Raw genomic sequence first — 22,347 nt, forward strand, 5'->3', positions numbered from 1 at the left:
CACAGATAGAATCTAAACCCAGAAACCACTGAGTACAAAGAAGTTGACATGGCCTGGCTCACTTTAGGTGACAGGGTGAGGATAATGGACCAGAAAAAGAGAGTGGCAGTGAGATGAGGAGACAGTCAGCAGAGGGTGGCCTCTTCCAAGCCCAGCGTGGAGACAGGGCAGGAAACAACAGTCTGTGAGTCCCTGTGAAAGTGAGACCCAAGTGCGCACCAAAGACCAGGCCTCAGCCAACACTCAGACACACAGGCATGTGACTCAGCGTGGAGACCATTGTAGATGGCTTGAAGACCATCTTCAGAGTTGCTGTTACATAGGTATAACGATTTACACAGCCAGAGCACACATCCAAACATTCCTGATACAAGCAGACCTCGCTGGACCTTTGGAGACTCCCGCAAAGTGAAACTGCAGAGCCTCCTTGTGTAAATGTTAGGAAGAATTTCATAACAGCAGCATTCAACAAGGAACAGGGACCTTGTTAAGGAAGAGTGGCCCTGTGTGAATACAAAGGGTGCCGCAGAAGCTGTGTCTAGACACACAACCTGAACCCTAGCAATTTGGTTTGTGGGTACGTCAGGCTTCATGAGCTTTTGGTTGCAAAAGAAGCACATAACTTCTTACTAGAGAATACCAGTAGTAGAACAGAAGATGGAGAATACAAGTAGAAAAAAAAGAGATGATATAGACATAAGGAGAGTCTGCTAAGATGTGATTTATTTCCCCCTTCCAACTTCCCTTCAAAGCTACATCAGCATGTATAGATTTGAAGTCATTTTACTATGATAGCAAAAAAGGGCAGAAGAGTCATTAAATTTGATGGCACTAATAAAACTCCAAAAAGGAGAGAAAAACAGGATTCCATTTCATTGGTATGCAGATAAAAAAGGGGGAAAAAACCCTTTCAGAGTGCATATTGCTGTAAAAGTTTCAGTTAATGTCCCTAAATATCGGTTAATATATAAATTCATTTCAGTTCCACCCCACTGACATCAAAAAATAAAGCCTAAATCAGTATACCGAGTGTGAATGCTAAAAGCTTGACAGGAATCTTCCAGACTCTCTTGGTAATAAAACAGTCTTTTTTTCTTTAAACCACTCCTACACACACACACACACACCCTGCATACCTTCCCTTAGCAAATACCTCGGTACCTTCTATCGCTGGGTGCTGCATTAGGTCCTGATTGTGCATGTTCTTTCTCTTCCAGTCTTTCTCTACAGAGGAGGGAAAAGGGAGGGAGGGAGGGAGAGAGGGCGGCTCTCGCTCAAGTGCACACTCTGAGACACTCAGAGATGGTTTGTAGAATTTGCTCCCTAAGAAGTTTGGATAACAGCCTGTAGTGACTTCCTACTTCTTCCGTGGACTTCCTGCTTCTGTCAAACCTTTCCTGATCTCCCAGAGCTCAAATATTCACGACGTGTCTATTCTCCCTGACCATGCGTCCACATCCACATGACGGCATCTTTGACCTCCAATGTAGTTACTTCTTGCAAAGCCCGTGCCTGCAGCCAGACAGTGAGCTCTGTGACAGCGAGAACCATCTAGGAGCTGATGTGTGCTCAGGACCTAGCAAAGGATGTCAAGTATCAGACCCAACACAGAAACCACCTGAAGGAAGACATGAACTAATACATGAAAGAAACTGTCACTATGCCAAACAGGTCCTAGCAGCAGTTCACCAGGAATGGGGCCGGTTGGTTTGATGGCACTCTCCTTGTCCAAATGTGCTCCCCACACTCTTCACACCACAGTGACGGCTACTAAGCTGCCTCATGCCCCTTCTACCCACATATGCTCTGTGTCTCCTTGGAGTGTGGGTCCCGTGGTACCTACCAGGCTTAGGAGGCAAGGTCAGGGGCGGGCTCAGAGAGAAATGATTCGGCCTGCAAGTGGGTGAATGGCTTTCTTGACAGACATCAGAGAGCTGTGTGTTATGATACGTAAGTCAACACTGTGGTGGAGGTCAGAGGAGAAGCTGGAAAGTAATTTTAGAAAATAGCCAATTTCCAACTGTAGGAAAAAAGCTCCTAACAAGGCAAGACCTCATGATTACAAGTTTACAGACAATCATAAATTAACAGGAGAAAATCCCTACACATACACACACACACACACACACACACACACACAAACACACACACACGCATACCAGAGAGGTAGCTGGAAAAAGACAGAGAATAAATTTAGAAAACACTAGAATTTATTTTAATGAGTAAATCTGCCAATGTATCTTGGCAATTCAGTTTAAGCTGCAAGTGTCCTAACTCTTATAATAATAAGGTTTGAACATAGGGATTAAATTGGGTTAGGCAAAGGACAGAGTAGCCCTGAGGGAAAGGACATATAAAAGATATTATACCTGAATCATGCAATTTAATTATTCTTGGTGATTTGCTTCCACAAAACCAAACTTGTGCTTTACTGGGAAAAGGGTGTTAGATCTCTGGTAATTGTGTCTGCATAACTCAATGTTGACAGTGCTATGAAAAGAAGGTGTAAATTGAATAGTTAAAACTGCAACTGTACTTTTAGCCAAATCTTAGATGATCTGGCTGAAGTTCATTCATAGCATTGTATATTAACACTCTATGCATGGCAGGTATTCATAATGACAATCACATCTTCTTACAAGTGAGGTTGCATATGAGTCACCTTGCCTTGTACCAAACTTGTAACATGATGCCAAACCCATGATTTAAATCATATGTAGGAATGTTCAACTATCTTCACTCATTATGAAAGTCACTACAGCCATTTTAATCTACAAAGCAGCAATCTATTTTATCATTTGAATAAATTAAATATGTACTGAGATGAGAAAAATAACATGGGGGCTGGAGAGGTGGCTCAACAGTTAAGGGGCTTGCCTTCAAAGCCTGGTTCAATTCCCCAGTATCCACGTAAGCCAGCTGCACAAGGTGCGCATGCATCTGCAGTTTGTTTGCAGTGGCTGGAGAGGCCCTGGCATGCCCATTCTCTGTCATTCATTCATTCATTCTCTCTCTGTCTCCTTACAAATAAATAAATTAAATTAAATTAAATTAAAACATGGTTGGGTGTCAGCAAGAAGGCTAGGAAGTTACTCTTAATCGTTCAATAAATTAACCTAAGATTGAAACTGGGAGCCGAAAGTGTTGCAATGTATTTGATAGTAAAAAACAGACATAATTCCTTTTGGGCTCCTTGAAGCAGCTCCCATATCTTACACATAACTGAAACAAACATGATCACACCATGAAGACACACTCTCAGGAAAACAGGACAAAAAATATATATATATATTAGTTTGGGCTGAGCATTTACTTAGTGCTGATACAGGCCAAACAGTTTGCCAGTGGAGCCCAATGACATCATTGTCATTTAATGTATCTGACGATGTATAGATTACTCTAGAATTGAATAAAGTATCTGTGTTGCTGTTGCTGAAAAAAGTATCACTGAATAAAGTATCCATGAAAGCAGGGGCGTAGAAGTAAGGGATCAAAAGACATGGATGTTCCTCAGTTTGGCATTGACTCGGCAGCCGGGGAAGATGCCTGTCTGTGAATGGCTCATTTCCCCCTGGAAGAGAGAGGTTTTGAGCAGGACCTTTGCCTGGGCCTCTGGTCCTGCTCACCACTTCCCAGAAGGATCTTTAGCTACTTTGCTTTTCTGCTCCATTTCTACATGGCAGAACTTACAATGGTTTTACAACTTGCAGTGCCAAGCTGAGGCAGCCAAAATTAACATAGTACTGGAATATACACGTCCTAGTTTCAGGAATGACTCCTGGAGACATCTCCTAGGAACACTCACCATTTATACCATACCACGTGGTTTAAAGAGAATGATGGGCAGAAACAAAGGACTGCAGCAATGAGAAAGGCTGCAGCTACATCATGCAGTGCATGAGAAGAGAAATAGGCAAAATCAGGCCTTCCAGGGTTCCAGAATCTGCATGAGAAGAGCCCTCCTAAATGTCCCATCAACTTGAATATACAAACTGATAATGACGTTGGAAGAATAGATACATATACTCACAGTTGCTTTATGCAAATTCTGCACACGAGTCTTCAATACTGATTTTTCTATCATTGGAAGGAAGCCCTTACACTCTTCTCCTATGCAATACTCCATATCCATTAAATAGATTTATTTTTTTACCTCTCTATATAATGGTATTACTGGTAATTTTGCTTCAAGACTAAAGTGCTTCTTTGAGTGACATGAAGTCACAGTCTGCAGATTTATGTTGACAATGTGTTGACTTGTTTTGTCCACAATATATGGATATATAATTTAGCTTTTTATATTGATCTTTAACAAAGGATTTGTGTACTTGTCTTTATTAAATTATTACATAGACAAAAATTAACCAATCAGTATTAATTTTCTTACCATCTTAAAAATATTCGACTTGGCAATATCCAAACATTCTATTTTGTAATTCATTTAGGTTAATTAGCAATATCTTATTGGAAATAATGTAATTCAGCTCTATAAGGTAATGTCACCTATTATATTGGAAAATGAGTTTTAAATTAAGTATAAGATCCCTTTCTTTCTATTGGGGGCACGTTGGAAAGTTAGAAAGTCTTGTCTAATGTAAGCATATGCTATTTAAGGGAACATTTTGATTGATTCTAATTACATACTTTTAAGCTAGAAAGCAAGAGTTTTTTTTGAAAAAGACTTTTATAACTTTATCATGATGACTGAAGACATAACATTCAGGCAATCAAAAGAAAACATTACTTTCAGTTCACAATAGAAAAAAAAAAAAGTTAACTTTATTTCATGATGCTAAAAATCTTATCTGTGAAAAGTATTTAAGAAGTTATTCTATGTTTGCTGGAAGCTGCATCTTAATGTTGTCACTGAAAAGGTTCTATCATTCCTTATAGAAAACAGACGGAAAGAGTGGTGGCACACACCTTTAATCCCAGCGCTCAGAAGGCAGAGGTAGGAGGATCACTGCGAGTTCAAGGCCGGCATGTGACTACCTAGTGAATTCCAGGTCAGCCCGGGCTAGTGTGAGACCATACCTCAAAAAAATCATAAAAAAAAAAAAGGAAAAAGAAAACAGATTGGAAAGAAATGCACCCAAGAACAGAAAGCTTGCCTGCATAAGCAAAGAAACAGAGTTGTAGAGATGAGGGCAAGGAATGCCTGGGAAAAAAGCAGCCAGAGATTTGGGAGAACAATGTATAAAGTTCAGAGTTTGACCACAACTCATTTTGAAAATGGTTTCTCCTAACACAGAAAGCGGGAACTCGGAGTTAAAGGATGAGCAGAGGTTGTTTCCTGCATGAAATTTTCACATGGACAGGGGCTGTGTCTGTTTTCTGTTACTGAATCTCTGTGTCTTAGAAGCTTCCAGGTACACAAAAGATAGATGGTGGTTATTTGTTGGAAGTGAAAGAGAAAGGGAGGAACAGAGAGCTAGAGAGATGGCCGATCAGGTAAAGGTGCTTGCTTACAAAGCCTCATGGCCTGGGTTCAATTCCCCAGGACCGGGACTCAAGTAAAGCCTAGATGCACAAGTGACAAGTCTGGAGTTCATTTGCTATCTCTCTCTTTCAAATAATTTTTTTTTTCTTTTAAAGAAAGACACTCAAATTTCATTAAACCACATACACCATTCCTCATTCCTTATCTGGATAACATCTTGAGCCCCTGTGGGGACAAGAACTGCTAATCCTAAGTTAGGCACACACACACACACTAAAAGAAGACTTTTTTCCTGATGGAATCTGAAAGCAGAGAAAAAGGACTAAGACAAGAAAAGGAGGAGGTGGCTGGAGATGATGGCTCTTCGGCCAGAGTACTTCCTGTACAAGCAGGAGGATCTAAGTTCAAGTCCTGGATCACGGAAGAAACCAGGCACGGCGGTGCACTTTTGCGCTGAGGGGTTGGAGACAGAAGAATCACTGAGGCCCACCGCTTAGCCAGGCTACCTGAAAACTGACGAGGTCCAGTTCAGTGAGAGACACTGCCTCAAGGAAATGAGGTGGAAGGGTGACAGAGGAGGAATCCTGATACCTTCCTCGAACACTACGTGCATCTGCACTGGGCACTTGCATCTGCACATACATGTGCACATGCTACAAACACACACCGCATTACACAAGCACACACCACATACTATACACACAGCACCAACAACAAAAAGCATATACTCATAAAAGTTTTAATTATTAAAAACAAGCATCAGGATAAAATAGAGAATTATGTTAGTCTAGATCCTGGTCAAACTCTATCCAACAGAATTCCAGGAAGGGAATCGCTGGACACTCAGATGAACTTAATCTGCACTTAGACATACCAGTGATGATGGTTGGTGATACTCAGTGACAAAGGTTTGACAGAGGCTCATGTATTCAAACACTTGGTTTTCAGCTGATGACGCTGTCCTGGGAGGTCATAAGGTCTTTTACATATGGAACCATAGGAGTAGGGGCTTTACAGTTACAGGAAAGCTCCACTTCTGACCAAAGGTCTCTGTGCCCTGATCTGCAAAGACCAAGTTAGCTGTCACATGCTCCTCCTACCACAGACGGGAGCAGCTCCTGCCACCACAAATGTCACTGTGCCTTCCTCGCCATGAAACTGAGAGTTAAAATAAACCCTCCCTTCCTTCTGTTACTAACAGGTACTTGATAATAGCAATGAGAAAAGTGTCTAATACAATAAGTAACACAATTCTTAATAATTATGATCTAATTCTAATGTGTACTGACACTAATGTAAGCTAATAGTTATATCCACATATATGCATGATGACAATTTAAAACATTACTCTTGACTGTTAGAAATAAAGCTCCTTGATAGAATATATATATATTCTATATATATATATATACACATATATACACACATGTATGTATGTATCTGTATTGGGGGGAGGGAGAGAAAGAGAAATAATATGCTATCCTACAACACTTTACATTTTGAAAAATTACTGTCATTCACATTGCTTCATTTGATTTTCATAACAGCTCCATGAAGGCAAAGGGAACTACTTGCTATGGTTTCAATGTTTGTGTCTCCCCTAAATCCCTATGTTGAGACCCTAACCAAAGTAATGACATTAGGAAGCTCAGTGTCTGTGAGGTGACTAGGTCATGAGAGAGGAAGCGTCAAGTGTGGGATTCGTGTCCTGAGAGCAAGACTTCCACCCCGTGCGGACAGTGAGAAGGGACTACCTCTGAGTAAGATAGCAGGCCTCACTATACACCATGGCTGCCAGTGCCTTGACCATGGACTCCCTGCCTTCAGAGCTACGAGAAGCAACTGCTTTTGTTGTTTGTTGGCCATCCAGTTTGCCGCATTTTATTACAGCAACCCAAATAGACTAAACTACTACCACCATTTCACCTATGTGGAGAGTGAAGCTGAGGTAAGTCAGATGACAGTTTCAATGGTCACCTAAAGTATCAGTGACAAAGCCATTTGGCAAGTGAAGGCATTCTCAATGCAGGCCGAGGCGTCTTCCACTACCTCCACCTCCGGAACGACATCTGCTCACACCTACCTAGGACCCAAACAAGCAGACACGCGAGGAGCCACTGTCTGCCCCTCGCCGGTGCACCCTGCACCCCACAGCCACACCAATCCTGGCAGGTTATCCACCCGTCTGACTGTGTGTCTCACGCACAGAGAGGACTCACGGAAACTCTCTTTTAAACCTTTACTCAACAATGCAACAGCAAGTGACATAAACTATGAAGAAAATACCAGGTTTGAGCCTTTATTTCTTCCTTTGAGCTTTTCCTTCCTGTATAATTTATGGGGCCAAAGTCAGATGTGATGCCAATTAGAACACTTATGAATGTGCAATGCAGCCATGGGAGGATTAGCGAATCCTCTTGACCTGCTCCTTCACAGATGACCTACATAAAATGTTTACCCAAAGCCAAGCCCGCTGCTCTTGGGTTGTATGCAACAGGGAAACAGATTTGTTTCTATAAATGGCACAAATACATATACTCAATGAATAAATACTCAGTATTAGCTTACTGGAAATGGATTATTATGCATTAAACATTAGTCCTTTAGATAATATTTTTTACTCTCCCTTCCCTCAACCCTCTCCAGTGAATTCCTTCTTTCCAACTAGTCACTGTTCTATTTTGTTGTCAACATTTTTTCCCTTCTACCATGCAACTCTTGAGAAGGTATCAGCAGCAGCATCCCTGTGAGGTCAGGAACACCACGCCCACTTCCCGTGGGGAAGACAGTATTGTAAGCACGCCTCCCCTTCTTTTGGCTCCTAACATTCTTCCTGCCAACTCTTTCTCAGCAGTCCCTGAGGCTCAGAGGGTATGTTCATACAGTATTTTCTCAGTAGTATAAAGTATAGGGGAGGAATACAAAGCCTATGCAAATATGCGGTGCCTTTTAAAATAAGGGGCTCAAGCAAACCCAAATCTCCGCACACCTTGGGACTTCTAAAGACAATAACTCCTGGATATCAAAAGTAGGTATGCTGGGCATGATGGAGCATGGTGGAGCACACCTTTAATTCCAGCACTCGGGAGGCAGATGTAGGAGGATTGCTGTGAATTTGAGGCTACCCTGAGACTACATAGTGAAGTCCAGGTCAACCTGGGCTAGAGAAAAATACTATCTCAAAAATTAAAAAAAAAAAATTTTAAGGTAGATGACAGAACATAGGAAGATTTTATCGAGGGGAGCACAGAAGCTTAATAATCGGCGATGGCATAATTGCCTCTGCATTCTGCAGAAAACAAAGTCAGATCCTAATTCATACATGCACACAAGGGAAATACCAGGTTCTAGTAGAGATTTAAAACTTTATTAAAAGACGGACTACCAGAGGGGCTGGGAAAAGTTACTAAGCATAACCACAGGGAGCCAAAGTAATATTTTTTTAATTTTTCTTTCTTTATTTATTAGACGCAGAGAGAGGGAGAGAGAAAAAGAGTAAGGATGGGTGTGCCAGGGCCTCCAGCCACTGCAAATGAACTCCAGATGCATGTGCCAAATTTGTGCATCTGGCTTACATGGGACCTGGAGAATCAAACCTGGATCCTTAGGCTTCACAGGCAAGTACCTTAACCACTAAGCCATCTCTCCAGCCCCAAAATAATATTTTAATGTTCCTTTCTTTTAATCCACATTCACAAGACAACTAAAGAAAAGTATAGAGTTAAAAAAAAAAAGGGGGGTGGCATCACATTTTGTCACCAACAAAGCCAGGAAAGTAATACCAGAGAGCCCAGCTGGCAGGACAGGAGCAAATCAAAACAAATGCAGGAGCACACAATCTCAGTGCCTAGAATGACGCTGGCACATGGAAACAGCTTACCAGCTGCGACAGGAATGAGTGCCACCTTGTTCTCCTCATCTTCCTGACCTCTAAAGGTTGGATTTTTCAGAACTCATGTTTTTCTTTTCTTTTCTTTTCTTTCTTTCTTTTTTTTTTTTTTTGAGGTTGGGTTTCACTTTAGCCCAGGCAACCCTGGAATTCACTATGTAGTCTCAGGATGGCCTCCAACTCACAGCGATCCTCCTACCTCTGCCTCCCAAGTGCTGGGATTAAATGTGTGTGCCACCACGCCCAGCTAGGAGTTCATTTTCCGAATGATAATCACTTCCCACCCAATCCCGTGACAGATATCCTATGACTGGATGACAATTTTGGTCTCTAACCCTAACCAAGTTTATATACCCAACTTCCTAATAAACAGCTAAAGCTTAACATGTCAAAACCCAAGCCTCTCAGCCTGTTCCTCTGTTATCTTTCCCATACTGTCTAAATGGTATTTCTACTTTCCAATGTCCTTTTCACTCCTGATATTCTTGAGTCTTTCTTTCCCTGCAGCTGTGATGGTTTGGATCAGGAGTCCCCCATAAGTCATGTGTTCTGAACGCTTGGTCCCCAGCTGATGGCAATTTGGGAGGTGGAGCCTTGCTGGAAGAAGTGTGCTTCTGAGGCCAGGCTTGGCGGTATTTGAGTCGACCCTCACTTACCCAAGCTTAGCTCACTCTCCTGCTACTGTTTTCCACCTGCTGTGGCAGAGGTGATGTTCAGCCTCTGCTCATGCCATGCTTTCCCCTGCCCTCAAGAAGCTTCCTCTAGAGACTATAAGCCAAAATAAAGCCTTTCCTCCCATCAGCTGGTTTTGATCGGGTGTTTTGTCCCAGCATCAAGAAGGTAACTACATCCAGTCCTTCTGCCAATCCACAGCTTCTTTCTAAGTGCTAAGCAACCAGTCCCTCTTCCTCCTCTCTGCTGCTATGCCACGTCAGACCAGAAGTTGGTTTACAGATGTTTTTATTGGAAGGTGGGTGCGGATGAACCAGCAATCTTGCTCATAAGCAAGCACTTTACCACTGGGGTACACTACTAGGCCCAGGAGCTAATCTGATTCACCAGTGACTAGGAGGATGTTTCTGAATAAGGACTTGTAGAGTAAAGGGACATCACTCGCATCATCACCATAAGCATTACCTCAAGACTGAAATGTCCGGGGCTTACAGCAAAGTAACTGCACGTAGTGCTCTAAAACAGAGCGGAACACGACCTAAAGCCAGGGAACCTCATCAGGAATGGGGAAAATGAACAGCCAGGACTGACTGGAAAGAATTGTGGGAACTGCATGTGAAAAGGCCAAGATTGTTGAGGAAAATGATTCCAAACCTAAATACCTGAGGTTGAATCCAAATGACTCGCCCAAACACAGGCCACAAATAGCTTTTCCTCCATATACAGAGCATGGCTGTTAGACCAGCTTTGTATCATTTGACTTCCTCACTAACACCTGGCCCCACAAAAATGGAATATGATTAATTAATAGAGAAATTTGAAAGGGGTAAGGAGAAAATGTGGCCTTTTTTAAATTAAATCACTAATTTAAATTCTACTATCATTATGTTATATATCACATGCCAACAGTTTCTTTTTCTTACGATACAACTATTCCTGTATCATATTCATTCAGAGAAGAAAGAAAAAAGACACTCAGAATGTAATTTTCATCATGTAGTCACAAGGGTTCAAGAGGAAATAAATTTCAACATCATATTCTAAAAAAGAACTTATTAAAGAGATCTTATCTTCCTTTAGGAAAAGCAGGTGTTCATGCAAATCATCCTTCAGCTCAAACAGAATTGTAACATTATATTAAAATGTACAGATTTAGAAACACAACTTATACTGCATTTGAATAGTAACAAAAATACAATAAAGTAAGATGAAATGCAAGATGTACCCGCAAAGAATATAAAACGATATAAATAAATTAATGAAATTTAGGCAAGGCAAAATTTTCTTTAAATACGAGGACCAAAGGATGTATCAGTTAACCGCATTACCACATATCTGTTTCCTAATCAGAATAAAAGTACAAAGAAGCATAGAGACAGACATTTGAGTAGAATAAAAGTATAACTTGAAGATTCTAAGTTCATAAAAATGAGAGTGTAAGTTCAGAAGTGAAATGATCTTAATGCTATGGCTACCATGTACTATAGTGCTTAAATCTATCTTGTATTTTCCACTTTCATTTTACTTTTTTAAAAAAATTTGGTGGTGTGGGAGATTAAACTCAGTACCTATCACAATGGGTAGGTGTGCTACCGCTGAGCTACATCCTCAGAACTACTTTGCAATTCTTTAGAAGACTATAATTATTGAATTTAAGCCAGGTATGGTAATACACACCTATAATCCTAGCATGTGGAGGCTGACACAGGAGAATTGTCAAAATTTCAAGGGTGGAATGGAGAGATAGCTTAGCAGTAGTTGCCTGCAAAGCTTAAGGACCAAGATTCCCCAGTACCCACGTAAGCCAGGGACACAAGTTGGCACATGTGTCTGGAGCCTGTTTGTGGTGGCTAAAGGCCCTGGTACACCCATCCCCCCTGCACTCTCTAACTTTTTCAAATATATATTTTATTTTTTTCAAAAATGTTCAAGGGTGGCCTGAAGTATATGGTAAATTTGAGGCCAGTATGGGCTGCAAAACCCTGACTCAAAACAAACAAAAAACAACTAAAAGGCCAGGTGTGTTGGTACTTGCCTCTAGGAATCCCATCATTCTGGAGGCTGAGAAGGAAGGTCAAGGCCAGCCTGGGCTACAGAATGAGATCCAGACTAGTCAAGGCAGGGTTATGTAGTAAGATCCCTATTCAAAAGAAAAGTAATTTGTACTTTAAATTTTTCCCAATTTGTTAAATATGCAAAAATGTGTTAGAAGGTTACGAACATTTCGCGATACACTGAAGACATGGTGCTCTTCTGCACGGGATGCCTATACCGTCGAAGGGCCTGATAGTTCAATGTGAAGAGACACCCTTCTGTGACACAAGCAGAAGTGATGAGTGTAATTTGAAGGAAAGGCCTAAACACTGACAGCTAGAAGCAAGCCTGTGATAAGAAGTTCAAATTTAGTATTTTCCTACACTTTTCTTTGAAGTATTCACAAATACAAATTTCAAAACAAGCTTCCCTTCCAGACAGGGAGGGGCCGGCTTACTTTGCAGCGGTCATGCTGGAGCTGCAGCGCAGGGACGTCCCCTCCAATCGGCATCTGCCTCTTCAGCTCTTCGTCTTTCATATTCAGCCATTTGATCAGTTCTTCTAAGGACGCCAGCAACCTGTTCCACTTCTCAGCGCTGGCCTCCAAGTGGGCCCTGTTGAGAGAGCACAGTGTCCACGTTAAGAAATTCAGGTGCAGGGGCTGGAGAGATGGCTTAGCGGTTAAGCGCTTGCCTGTGAAGCCCAAGGACCCCGGTTCGAGGCTCGGTTCCCCAGGTCCCACGTTAGCCAGATGCACAAGGGGGCGCACATGCGTCTGGAGTTCGTTTGCAGTGGCTGGAGGCCCTGGCGTGCCCATTCTCTCTCTCTCCCTCTATCTGTCTTTCTCTCTGTGTCTGTCGCTCTCAAATAAATAAATTAATTAATTAAAAAAAAAAAGAAATTCAGGTGCAGTCACAAAGTGACTATGGCCTAATAATAATCATGTATGACCGACTAATGTCCACTTGCAAAAGTTAAAGGACTAACTCCATAGAGAAAACCATACCCTTGCCAGGCCTGGTGGTACACACCTGTGATCCTGGCACCTAGGAGTTAGAGGTCGGAAGATCAGGAGTTCATGGTCAGCTGTTCAAACTTGTAAATTCTATGTCTTATTCAAAATGGGTAGCTAAATATACATATATTGGCAGATATAGTGGTGCATGCCTTTAATCTTGGTACTTGGGAAGCTGAGGTAGGAGGATATCATGAGATCAAAGCCAGTCTTTAATACACAATGAGTTTGAGATTAGCCTTGGCTAGAGTGAAACCCAGAGAGGGAGAGAGAGAGAGAGAGAGAGAGAGAGAGAGAGGAAGGAAAGAGGGAGGGAGGGACGGAGGAAGAAAGAGGAAGAGAGGGGAAGAGGAAGAAAGGAAAGACAAACTAAAAATGATATTAATTTTTAAACATAAAATAAGCTCAAAGCATTTTATAATTATCTTAAATTGTATGATTAGAAATTTATTTTCTTTTACCATTATTTTGATATGCTCGCAGGTGCTAAGGTTGACCTGCTTTACAAAATGTGCTCTAAGGAGACCCTGCTTCTGTTTGAGATCCCACCTTTCTGTGCTCCCATTGATTAAATACAGCTAAAATATGCAATTATCATTTCCTGATAAACAATATACTTGTCATACAGCAAAACTAAATAATTTCAATAATATTAATTAACTGCTCTCTGAGTTTTAAGCCATTAGTGTATCTGACGGAACTGTTGTAATTTCTTTCCCGTATTTTAAAATCAAAAGAAAGCTAGACACCAGAGGCCCTGAATCCGTCAAGAAGCGTTTGGCCATGTCTTGAGCAAATCACTTACACAACACCCAGACCTTTTACTCAGACTTGGCGTGTCATCTTCAGTATCACTCACTAATCGATAACTAAGCGATGTTCTACTGAAGTCCAGTTGTACACACTTAGTGAAGAGCACACCGTTGTCCTTCTTAATGCAATTAACTTTCACTGCACCAGAAATAATGAAATTGATCACCTAACATTACCGTATTCAGCAGAAGTACTATCTGGAAATACAAAGGCAGAAGTTTTTTTTTTTACAAAAGACACTGCGGTGGCCTTGAAATGAAAACGCAGACACCAGTGTTATATGCCTTCTCTGAGTCTTTGCTTTCCCACAGTCAAACTGCAGCTCGTCTGGAAGAGCCTTTGCTGGGCAAACCTGTTCTGGTTTTTTTTTTTCCAGTAGGTCATAGCTCCATGTTGACTGGATTACTACCATCTACCCAAGCACACACACACTTCTTGAGGAGCCTTCAGGGTTCCTGTTTCATTTGAACTCTTTCATCTTGGAAGATGAAAGCCTTTTCTCTTGGCCAGTGCCTTGAACATCGTAAGGAAAACTTTACATGTGTGTTTGGGTTCACTGTGCTTTCTCTGTGTTACCATAAACATTTTAAAACGTGAATTTACCCCAAGACTAAAGACAGCAGGTCATCAATCAGGTTTTCGGCACGTTCGTGTAACAACATTGCTCTATCTAACTCATATCTGCAGGCATTCGCATTTTCAACAGGTGATTTATCCCAGCCTCTTAACTGCTTTGTTCATTCTTGGTGTAACTGAGGCCTGCAAAGCGGACATCCTTTCCAACTGTCTCTGTCATTAACCTAAGATAAATGCGCTAGAGGCCATGCCTCACACAAAATGTCCCTTTCCAGATAGAAATCAGTCTTTACAACACTCTAATCTTAAAACTATTTTCGTAAATTTACTGCAAATGAACATGACACATGTGCCACTTTGTGTACCTGGCTTTGCGTAGGTACTGAAGGATCAAACCCAGGCCCATAGGCTTTGCAAGCAAGCAACCTTAACTGCTGAGCCATCACCATACCCAGTCATATTACTTCTTTCTAAAAAACTAGTTATTCAATGAAAACACTTATTAGAAGTCAAAGATCTGGGACTGAAGAGATAGCTTAGTAGTTAAGCATCTGCGTGAGAAGCCTACGGATGCAGGTTTGATTCCACAAGTACGCTAGTGGCTGGAAGCCTTGGCGAGCCCATTTCCTCTTTCTCTCTATTCCTCTCTCTTTCTCTCAAATAGCTAACTAAATAAAATTTTTTAAAGCATTACTTAAAAAAAAGAAGACAAAAATTCATTATAAGAATGGTACTCATCATTCAACTATATGAAAAAAGAACTATGCAGGGATGTATAATGTCAATTTAAACCACCAGTCTCTGTCTCAAAGAAACTATCTTCAAACAAGTTATTGCTCCCTTCTTCAGTGTAATGACATGAAGGGAACTGTGGAAGGAGAGTTGTTTGTTTAAACGTAAGTTTTTCACTTATTAATACAAACATTCATAAAGCAGCCCTTCTGCCGCAAGGTCCAACAGGACTCCAGAAACAGTAAGCCCTGCCGCCAATATTCTAGGATCAAGTAAGGAAAAAAATGTCTAAGTGCGCCAAATTAGTCAGCCTGATGAGGAACCAAGGCACAGAGGAGGGAACCCTCTGACAGACCTGGGAAGAATTTCGTTATAGACAGCTTCTGGGAGGGAAGACAGAAATCACCCATCTATATTTTTATGCACATAAAGGCACATTTGGAAAATAGGTCTACAGAAGAGTATAATGACCCCAGTGAGGAGAGGCAAAGACATACAACCTCCCAACGCATATGAGGGCACAGAATTAGATTTCACATTCTGAGACCAATGGGATTTCTATTGGGTTATGGTAAGACTCACAGATGATAAATGATTTAATAATAAAACACCTTAGCTAGTTCAAGAATGTAAGAGGGAACATTCAAAGAGGATTTTTCTGGCTCCCAAGAAAGGCCAAAAGACCTTCCAAGAAATCAAGGTCTCAGAAGCCAGCCAGCTGAAAAAGCACCCCAGTGATATGCTCTGCTATGGTGGCCACCAGTAATGTGTGGCTACTTAAACGTGAATCTTGGCTCATTAGGATTAATAAGATTTAAATTCATTTGCACTAGCCACATTTGAAGTGTTTAATTAGACACAGATGGGTGGTGGCTTTTACACGGACCAGAGCAGATGGCGCTCATTTCTGCCAGGTCAGGCCACCCTGTCGCACAGTGTTGCAATAGGAAAGGGGGCAGCGGGACATGCCTCTGTGACGTGTAAGACAAAGAGATTTTAGGAGTTTTATAATAATATGGTTAACAAAACCAACTATCTAAGACTAAAAACAGTGACAATGACATTGTAAAATATGGTAACATGTCTTACACATGATGATGTTAAAGGTTAATCTTTTCTAAGGGCTTTACAGAAAGGCGCTTGAATTTTTAACAGACTCATAAAAAGAAAGATAGAACTTTATCTTCGGACTGTGTTTCCATTCAACTTGACAGCTTCCTTGGCCTTTGAAGCCACATAAGTATGGATCAATATTAAACATCATTAAGCTGAGAAGTAGATATTTAATTAACATAATCTTATATTAAATAAATTTAACTCTAAAACATAAGTCATGCCACTCACAGTACTGAATTTATTAGTGTATTTCCAACTCACATTTTTCCATTAAGCATAATATACTGTCAACCTTATGAGCCTATCTTATAATTGAAGTTTCAAATCTTTAGCTGTACTTATATATGTCATGTACTAACCTGACATATATAATTATAAGTATTATTTTTAGGCTGCTAAATAATATTTGGCACAGATTTCAGTACTTAAAATTTTAATTATGATAATTCAAAAAGACCATAGCAGAATATTAAGGTCAACTGTTACTACATTGTTTGGTAATCTGAGAGCAGATCTGCACATTAAGATTCAATAAATAGGACTGCAGGAATGGCTTAGCAGTTAAGGCGTTTGCCTGCAAAGCCAAAGGACCCAAGTTCGATTCCCCAGGACCCATGTTAGACAGATCCACAAAGGGGCGCATGTGAGTGGAGGTCTTTTGCAGTGGCTGGAGGATGTGGCGCACCCAAAACCAAGAACAAAAACAAAAAATGATTCAATAAATAGTAGCGGATATCCTCCTAAAAACTGCAATAGATTAGAGATGTTCCTTGCCGTACTAATATCAACCAGCACAATCAAAGCATAATTTGGAATAACAAGCCATGGATATTATATTCTCCAAGAAGGAAAAGGGCATAGTTCAAATGGCTTCACCTCAGGGGAAATAAAAAAAATTAAAACAACAGCCACTGGCATTGGAGGTTAAAGAGGAACAAGGCTCCGCATAATTCAAATGGCTGCACCTCAGGGGAAATAAAAACAATAGCCACTGGCATTGGGAGGTTAAAGAGGAACAAGGCTCTTAAAATTGGCGTGCTGGTGAATAAGGCAAAAGACAAAATCAGAGCCTAGGGAAATGACACACCGGCCGACAGTACTGGCAGGGCCTATTTCCCGAGTTCAATTCCCCTCACCCACATAAAAGAGAGACATACGCATGCCTGTAGCCCCAGTCCTGGGAAGCTCTGAGGAGAGACGTGAAGAGTCGGCAGAAGAACCAAGGGGGCTTGCTGGTCAGTCAGTCTGGCCAAATCCAAAGCTTTGGGTTCTCTGAGAGACTCCATGTCAAGGAAACATGAACATGATGGAGGACCCTCAGTGCCCTCCTCTGACTGCCACGCACGTACATGGGGCAAACACATCTGTACACACACATGTGCACACACTATACACACACACACACACACACCACCATCACCACACACACATACAAAAAACTCATTCAGAAGTATCACACCAATTTGTGATAATGAAAATTTCAAACATATAAAATAAATCTCATCATTTTAAAAAGCATTATTTTATTATTTATTTAATGAGAGAGGGAGGAAGAGGGAGAGGCAGAAAGAGAGAAAGAGGAAGAGAATGGGCATGCCAGGGCACTGCAAACGAACTCCAGATACATGTGTCAACTTGTGCATCTGCCTTACACGGTTCTGGGGAATTGAACCTTGGCTTTGCAAACATGTGCCTTAACTTCTAAGCCATCTCTACAGCCCCCTTTTTTTTTTTTTTTTCCTTCATTTTCTAAAGTAACACTAGGCAGCCTGAGCCGAGCAGCAGGGGACAGGGAGTGTGTGAAAAACAGTTGAAGCAGAGAAGGACACCACCGACCTGACTTTCCTCAAATGTCTCACAATGAACTCGAAGCTGGGTGGAAGTGATGGATGGAATCTGAAATGAGGAAAGGCTTAAGCAACTAGAGATTAAAGGAAAGATGGGTAGGTTCAATAAAAAAAAAAAAAAGACAGAAAGAAAGAAAAAGAAAACTGGGTTCCCTGGTTGAAAATACTAGCAGATGTGCATTTTAAAGCAATCTATAGCTAGCTACAGCATTACAGATGAATCATAAATAGGCGACATAAAATTAAAAAGTTCGATCATGGTTTGTGGACGGGCCCAGAATACAAAAAGCCAATACAGAAAGGAACCCCGCTGGAGAGGGTCTGTCACTTAAATCTGAGAGTTGTTTTACTGGTAACCATTTTGAGTTGATACAGCAGAGGGCTCTTCCCTAACAGGAGGAAACTATTCACATCAGATGGACATGACCAGGTGGAGTGCAAGCAAATAAGACGGGTGCTCCAGAAAACAGTCTGCCTTCAGTCCCCTGGGGACCAAGCATCTCAGGGATGACAAGATGACATGATGTTTACTGAGTCCCAGGTAACCAGGTCTACAGGGCTTAGAAACAGAGCAGGGCTGAAAGCTTTCAGCAATAAAGGAAAGAGAAATGTGGGAGTTAGAATATGAAGTCTTGTAAATACAGACAGTGACAGTGACATCGAGAATGAGACTGAGGTAAAAGCACACAGAAAGAAAGAAGGAAGGAAAGGAGGACATTAACACTGAAGAGGCATCTCCCAACAGGCTCCATATAGTAGAAGGAAGATGACAAAAGGGTGGAATGATGAATGCATTTCTTTTTTAAAATTTATTTATTTGAGAGTGACAGGCAGAGAGAGAAAGAGGGAGAGAGAGGGAGAGAGAGAGAATGGGCGCGCCAGGGCTTCCAGCCACTGCAAACGAACTCCAGATGCATGCGCCCCCTTGTGCATCTGGGAATCGAGCCTCGAACTGGGGTCCTTAGGCTTCACAGGCAAGCACTTAACCACTAAGCCATCTCTCCAGCCCATTTCTGTTTTTAATGAATTAATTTTTTGAATTTTTTTTTTCATCAAGTAGAAAATTTGTAAGGACACATCATGGGATGGTACCATCATTTCTCTCCTCTCGGCCCCCACTCCACTGAGGGCGCTCTGTGGAATTGCTGGTATAAATCATGGAGTTGTGGGTTATGAGTGGTGAGAAGGGCAGCCAGTCAAGTTGGGGGGGTGGGGTCTAAGAATACATTCATTTCTAAAGGAGACACTGAGAGACAGGAAAGAAATGCTGCAGAAGCAGTCACACCAGGCTGCCAATATCCCTCTTACACCTGTGTGAATGGGTTCTTGTTTCAGCCACACTGTCTTCTGGGGTCAGTTTGTGGGTGACATTCTGATGTTTGGTGTCTTTAGCAGTTACAAACATTCAGAGTATCCCTGTTGTCTGCTAGGCTAGGAAAATGGAAGAAATTAGCCTCTATTAGCAATCGTTTCAAGTAAACATGAAAACAGTAAAAAGCAGTTAAGGGGGAAAAAAAGCAACTTTCAATTAATTGCACGGAAGAATGGTAGAAGAGTTTACAGAACTATTAAAGCACAGGAGAATTTGATCCCAGCAGAAGGCAGGATGAAGAGCAGGCTGGATAACCACGGGCTGAGAGGAGAGAGCAGAGCAGCCTGCGGCCCAGTTCCACTGGCGTCAGGATGGCCAGAGCTTCCCAACTTTGTCCAAGGTTAATGGGCACCTCTGCCTCACCTAGAGCTCTCTGCTGAAAAGCAGCTCTCTGTCCACTGGCTGCTACGTTTACTTGCTCCTAGACTTTTCAGCAGTACCTCAAAAATGAAGGCTAAGCTCTACTCGGTCTCTTAGCCCTCCCTTTAGCTAAGCGGTGAGTCTCCGAGCGGGCCTCCCTGTCCTCGGAACTGACCTCATCCAGGAGCGTATGAGTGGGATGCAAAGAGCTCAACTTTTTGTGTGAGGGATCCTTCCAACGCTCATACTGCTTAACCGATTCTAGATTCCATCACCAGTGGACTGGAGCACGGTGCATACGGGGTTCCATGGTTTGTCTCTTGCCTCCCCAGCTCTTTCTCTCTCTCTCTACCTCGTAAGCCACAGTAAGGTCCATTCTCTTCTAAGAAAATACAGCTATCTCCAGCCCCTCACTTGGATGCTGTCCCCTACTTTCACCCAGTGCATCTAGTCCAAGGCTCAGCTGACGCATCACCTCCTATAAGAAGCCTTTGATTACCATCTGAGTGGAGAGGCACAACCTTCCCCTTTGGACTACACCTTAACCTGAACAGATCAGCCAACCCCAGGAACCATATTTTATTTATGACTGGCAATGCCTTGAACAGGAAAGAAGGCTTTTTTACAAAATATTTTAAATATATATATTTATTTATTTGTTTACTTATTTATGGGAGAGAAAGGGTGTGGAGGGAAAGAAAAAAGAGAGAATAAAAATGGGCATACCAAAGCCTTTCACCACTACAAACAACTCCATACACATGAGCCACTTTGTGCGTCTGGCTTTACATGGGAACTGGGAATTCAAACCCAGGTTGACAGGCTTAGCAAGCAAGGGCCTTTAACTGCCAAGCAATATCTCCAGCATAAAGTATGCTCTTATTAAATGCTGGTGTCTGAACCTTGTGTGTTGGGTTATTGGGCTATTATTTCAATTCATTATTACACTGATCCATTATCATAGCTTACTGGGACTTTCATATGATCTGTTTGATGCAGAAGTCATTTGGCATAAACATATTCTCTGTCTTTGAAAAATAACATTCATTTATTAAGTAATATTTCAACTGTAGTTTATGTATTCTTTCGAGATTAGAAATAATAGGACTTGATAGGCTTAGGCAATAACTCCAAAGAAAGACCAAAGATATTTTTTGTTGATACTTTTCCACTTTAAATGATCTGTGTGTGATGTTGACCTTCAGTAAACCCTCTTGTCTAAAAAACTCACTCTATAAGCTCTCAGATTTCTAGCATCTCATTTCCAAGCATCATCTGAGCCAAGGGCAGATCTTTAGCTCACTGAACTAGATGTTAGCTGTGCAAGATCCAAGGGAAATGCTTTTCACTGCAATGTTTTAATAATTTTATTTGTTTCTATTTATTAGGAACCTTATGGGATCTAAAGAGTTGAAAATAAAAGCCTTAATCAAGTACATTCTCTCAGTGTACAGCACTCTAATTTTACTTTTGTTAAAACACAAGGCCCGGGGATGTGGCCCAGTGACACAGCACTTGCCCAATGTCAGCAAGGCTCTGGGTTCCTTTCTCAGGACCCAAAACTACCAGATAATAAAAGAGTACTTAGCCAATATAGACATAATTCACAATGATATCTATAAACACAGGAATCTACACCATGCCACATTACCCCTATATTAAGTATAAGACCAAGGAGAACAAAAACCTTCTCGGGTATGTCATCAGAAGGAAATTCTAAGAAAATCAGTCACAGTAAATAACCATGGAAGATTTCTATTCTCTAAGAACCACTGCCTAAACTCTCCATACTGATAACATAGATCCACTGATCTCATCTTGAATGTATAAAAATAAGCTAGGTACTCCATAGTCCAGGCTCTACATAGATTAAGGATCAATCAAATCATCCCATTTAGTCTTCCGAATAATTAAGTGTGTTGGATATTTATGTTGCCATTTAGTAGGGCGCAGAGGGACTAGATAACTGGGCCAAGGTCAGAGGATAAACGGCAAAGTCAAAGGGGCAAGTGCACGTTTGTTAGGTTTTAAGGTCATGCATATCTCCACACATGACACAGCAAAAGAAACGGACCTAGGACTTATTGTCAACAGTCTCGTTTTGAATTAGCACACAATGATCGATATGTTGTTCAACCACTGTTTCCTGGGAACTGTCTACCATCTATTAAATATGACCTTGAAATATCCTTGATCCCCAATAACACAGTGCTGGCCGAATGAGTAGTTCATTTTGTCACTCTGGGTAACACTGCAAGGTCTTTTCCCAGTCAGGTTTCTGATTCAAAGGGTCATACTTATTTCATTTTCCTTTCTACTAATGCAACCAGGAGTCATCATTTTTCCAGTTTAATATCCATAACAGACAATCACAATAAACATGCCTTCAAGTTTTTTTTTTTATATAATCTCAATAAACACATCTTCAAAGTGAGCATAAAAACAACGTGATGGGGCAAAACAAGTTTAGTGCCAGGAATT

The 22,347-nt window shown here is 41.3% G+C and overlaps 1 protein-coding gene across 8 annotated transcripts in view; it reads right to left on the bottom strand.

The window, feature by feature from the left end:
- The window catches only part of Utrn (utrophin), a 555,367-nt gene that overhangs the window by 138,278 nt on the left and 394,742 nt on the right, over window positions 1-22,347 (bottom strand). For all 8 annotated transcript variants that reach the window (XM_045158274.1, XM_045158275.1, XM_045158277.1 and 5 more), the window contains one exon: window positions 12,493-12,649. In XM_045158274.1, the coding sequence (XP_045014209.1) occupies window positions 12,493-12,649 (157 nt within the window). The remainder of the gene's footprint in view (window positions 1-12,492; window positions 12,650-22,347) is intronic.

This window comes from Jaculus jaculus, chromosome 9 (genome assembly GCF_020740685.1).
Source record: "Jaculus jaculus isolate mJacJac1 chromosome 9, mJacJac1.mat.Y.cur, whole genome shotgun sequence".
Classification (NCBI taxonomy): domain Eukaryota; kingdom Metazoa; phylum Chordata; class Mammalia; order Rodentia; family Dipodidae; genus Jaculus; species Jaculus jaculus.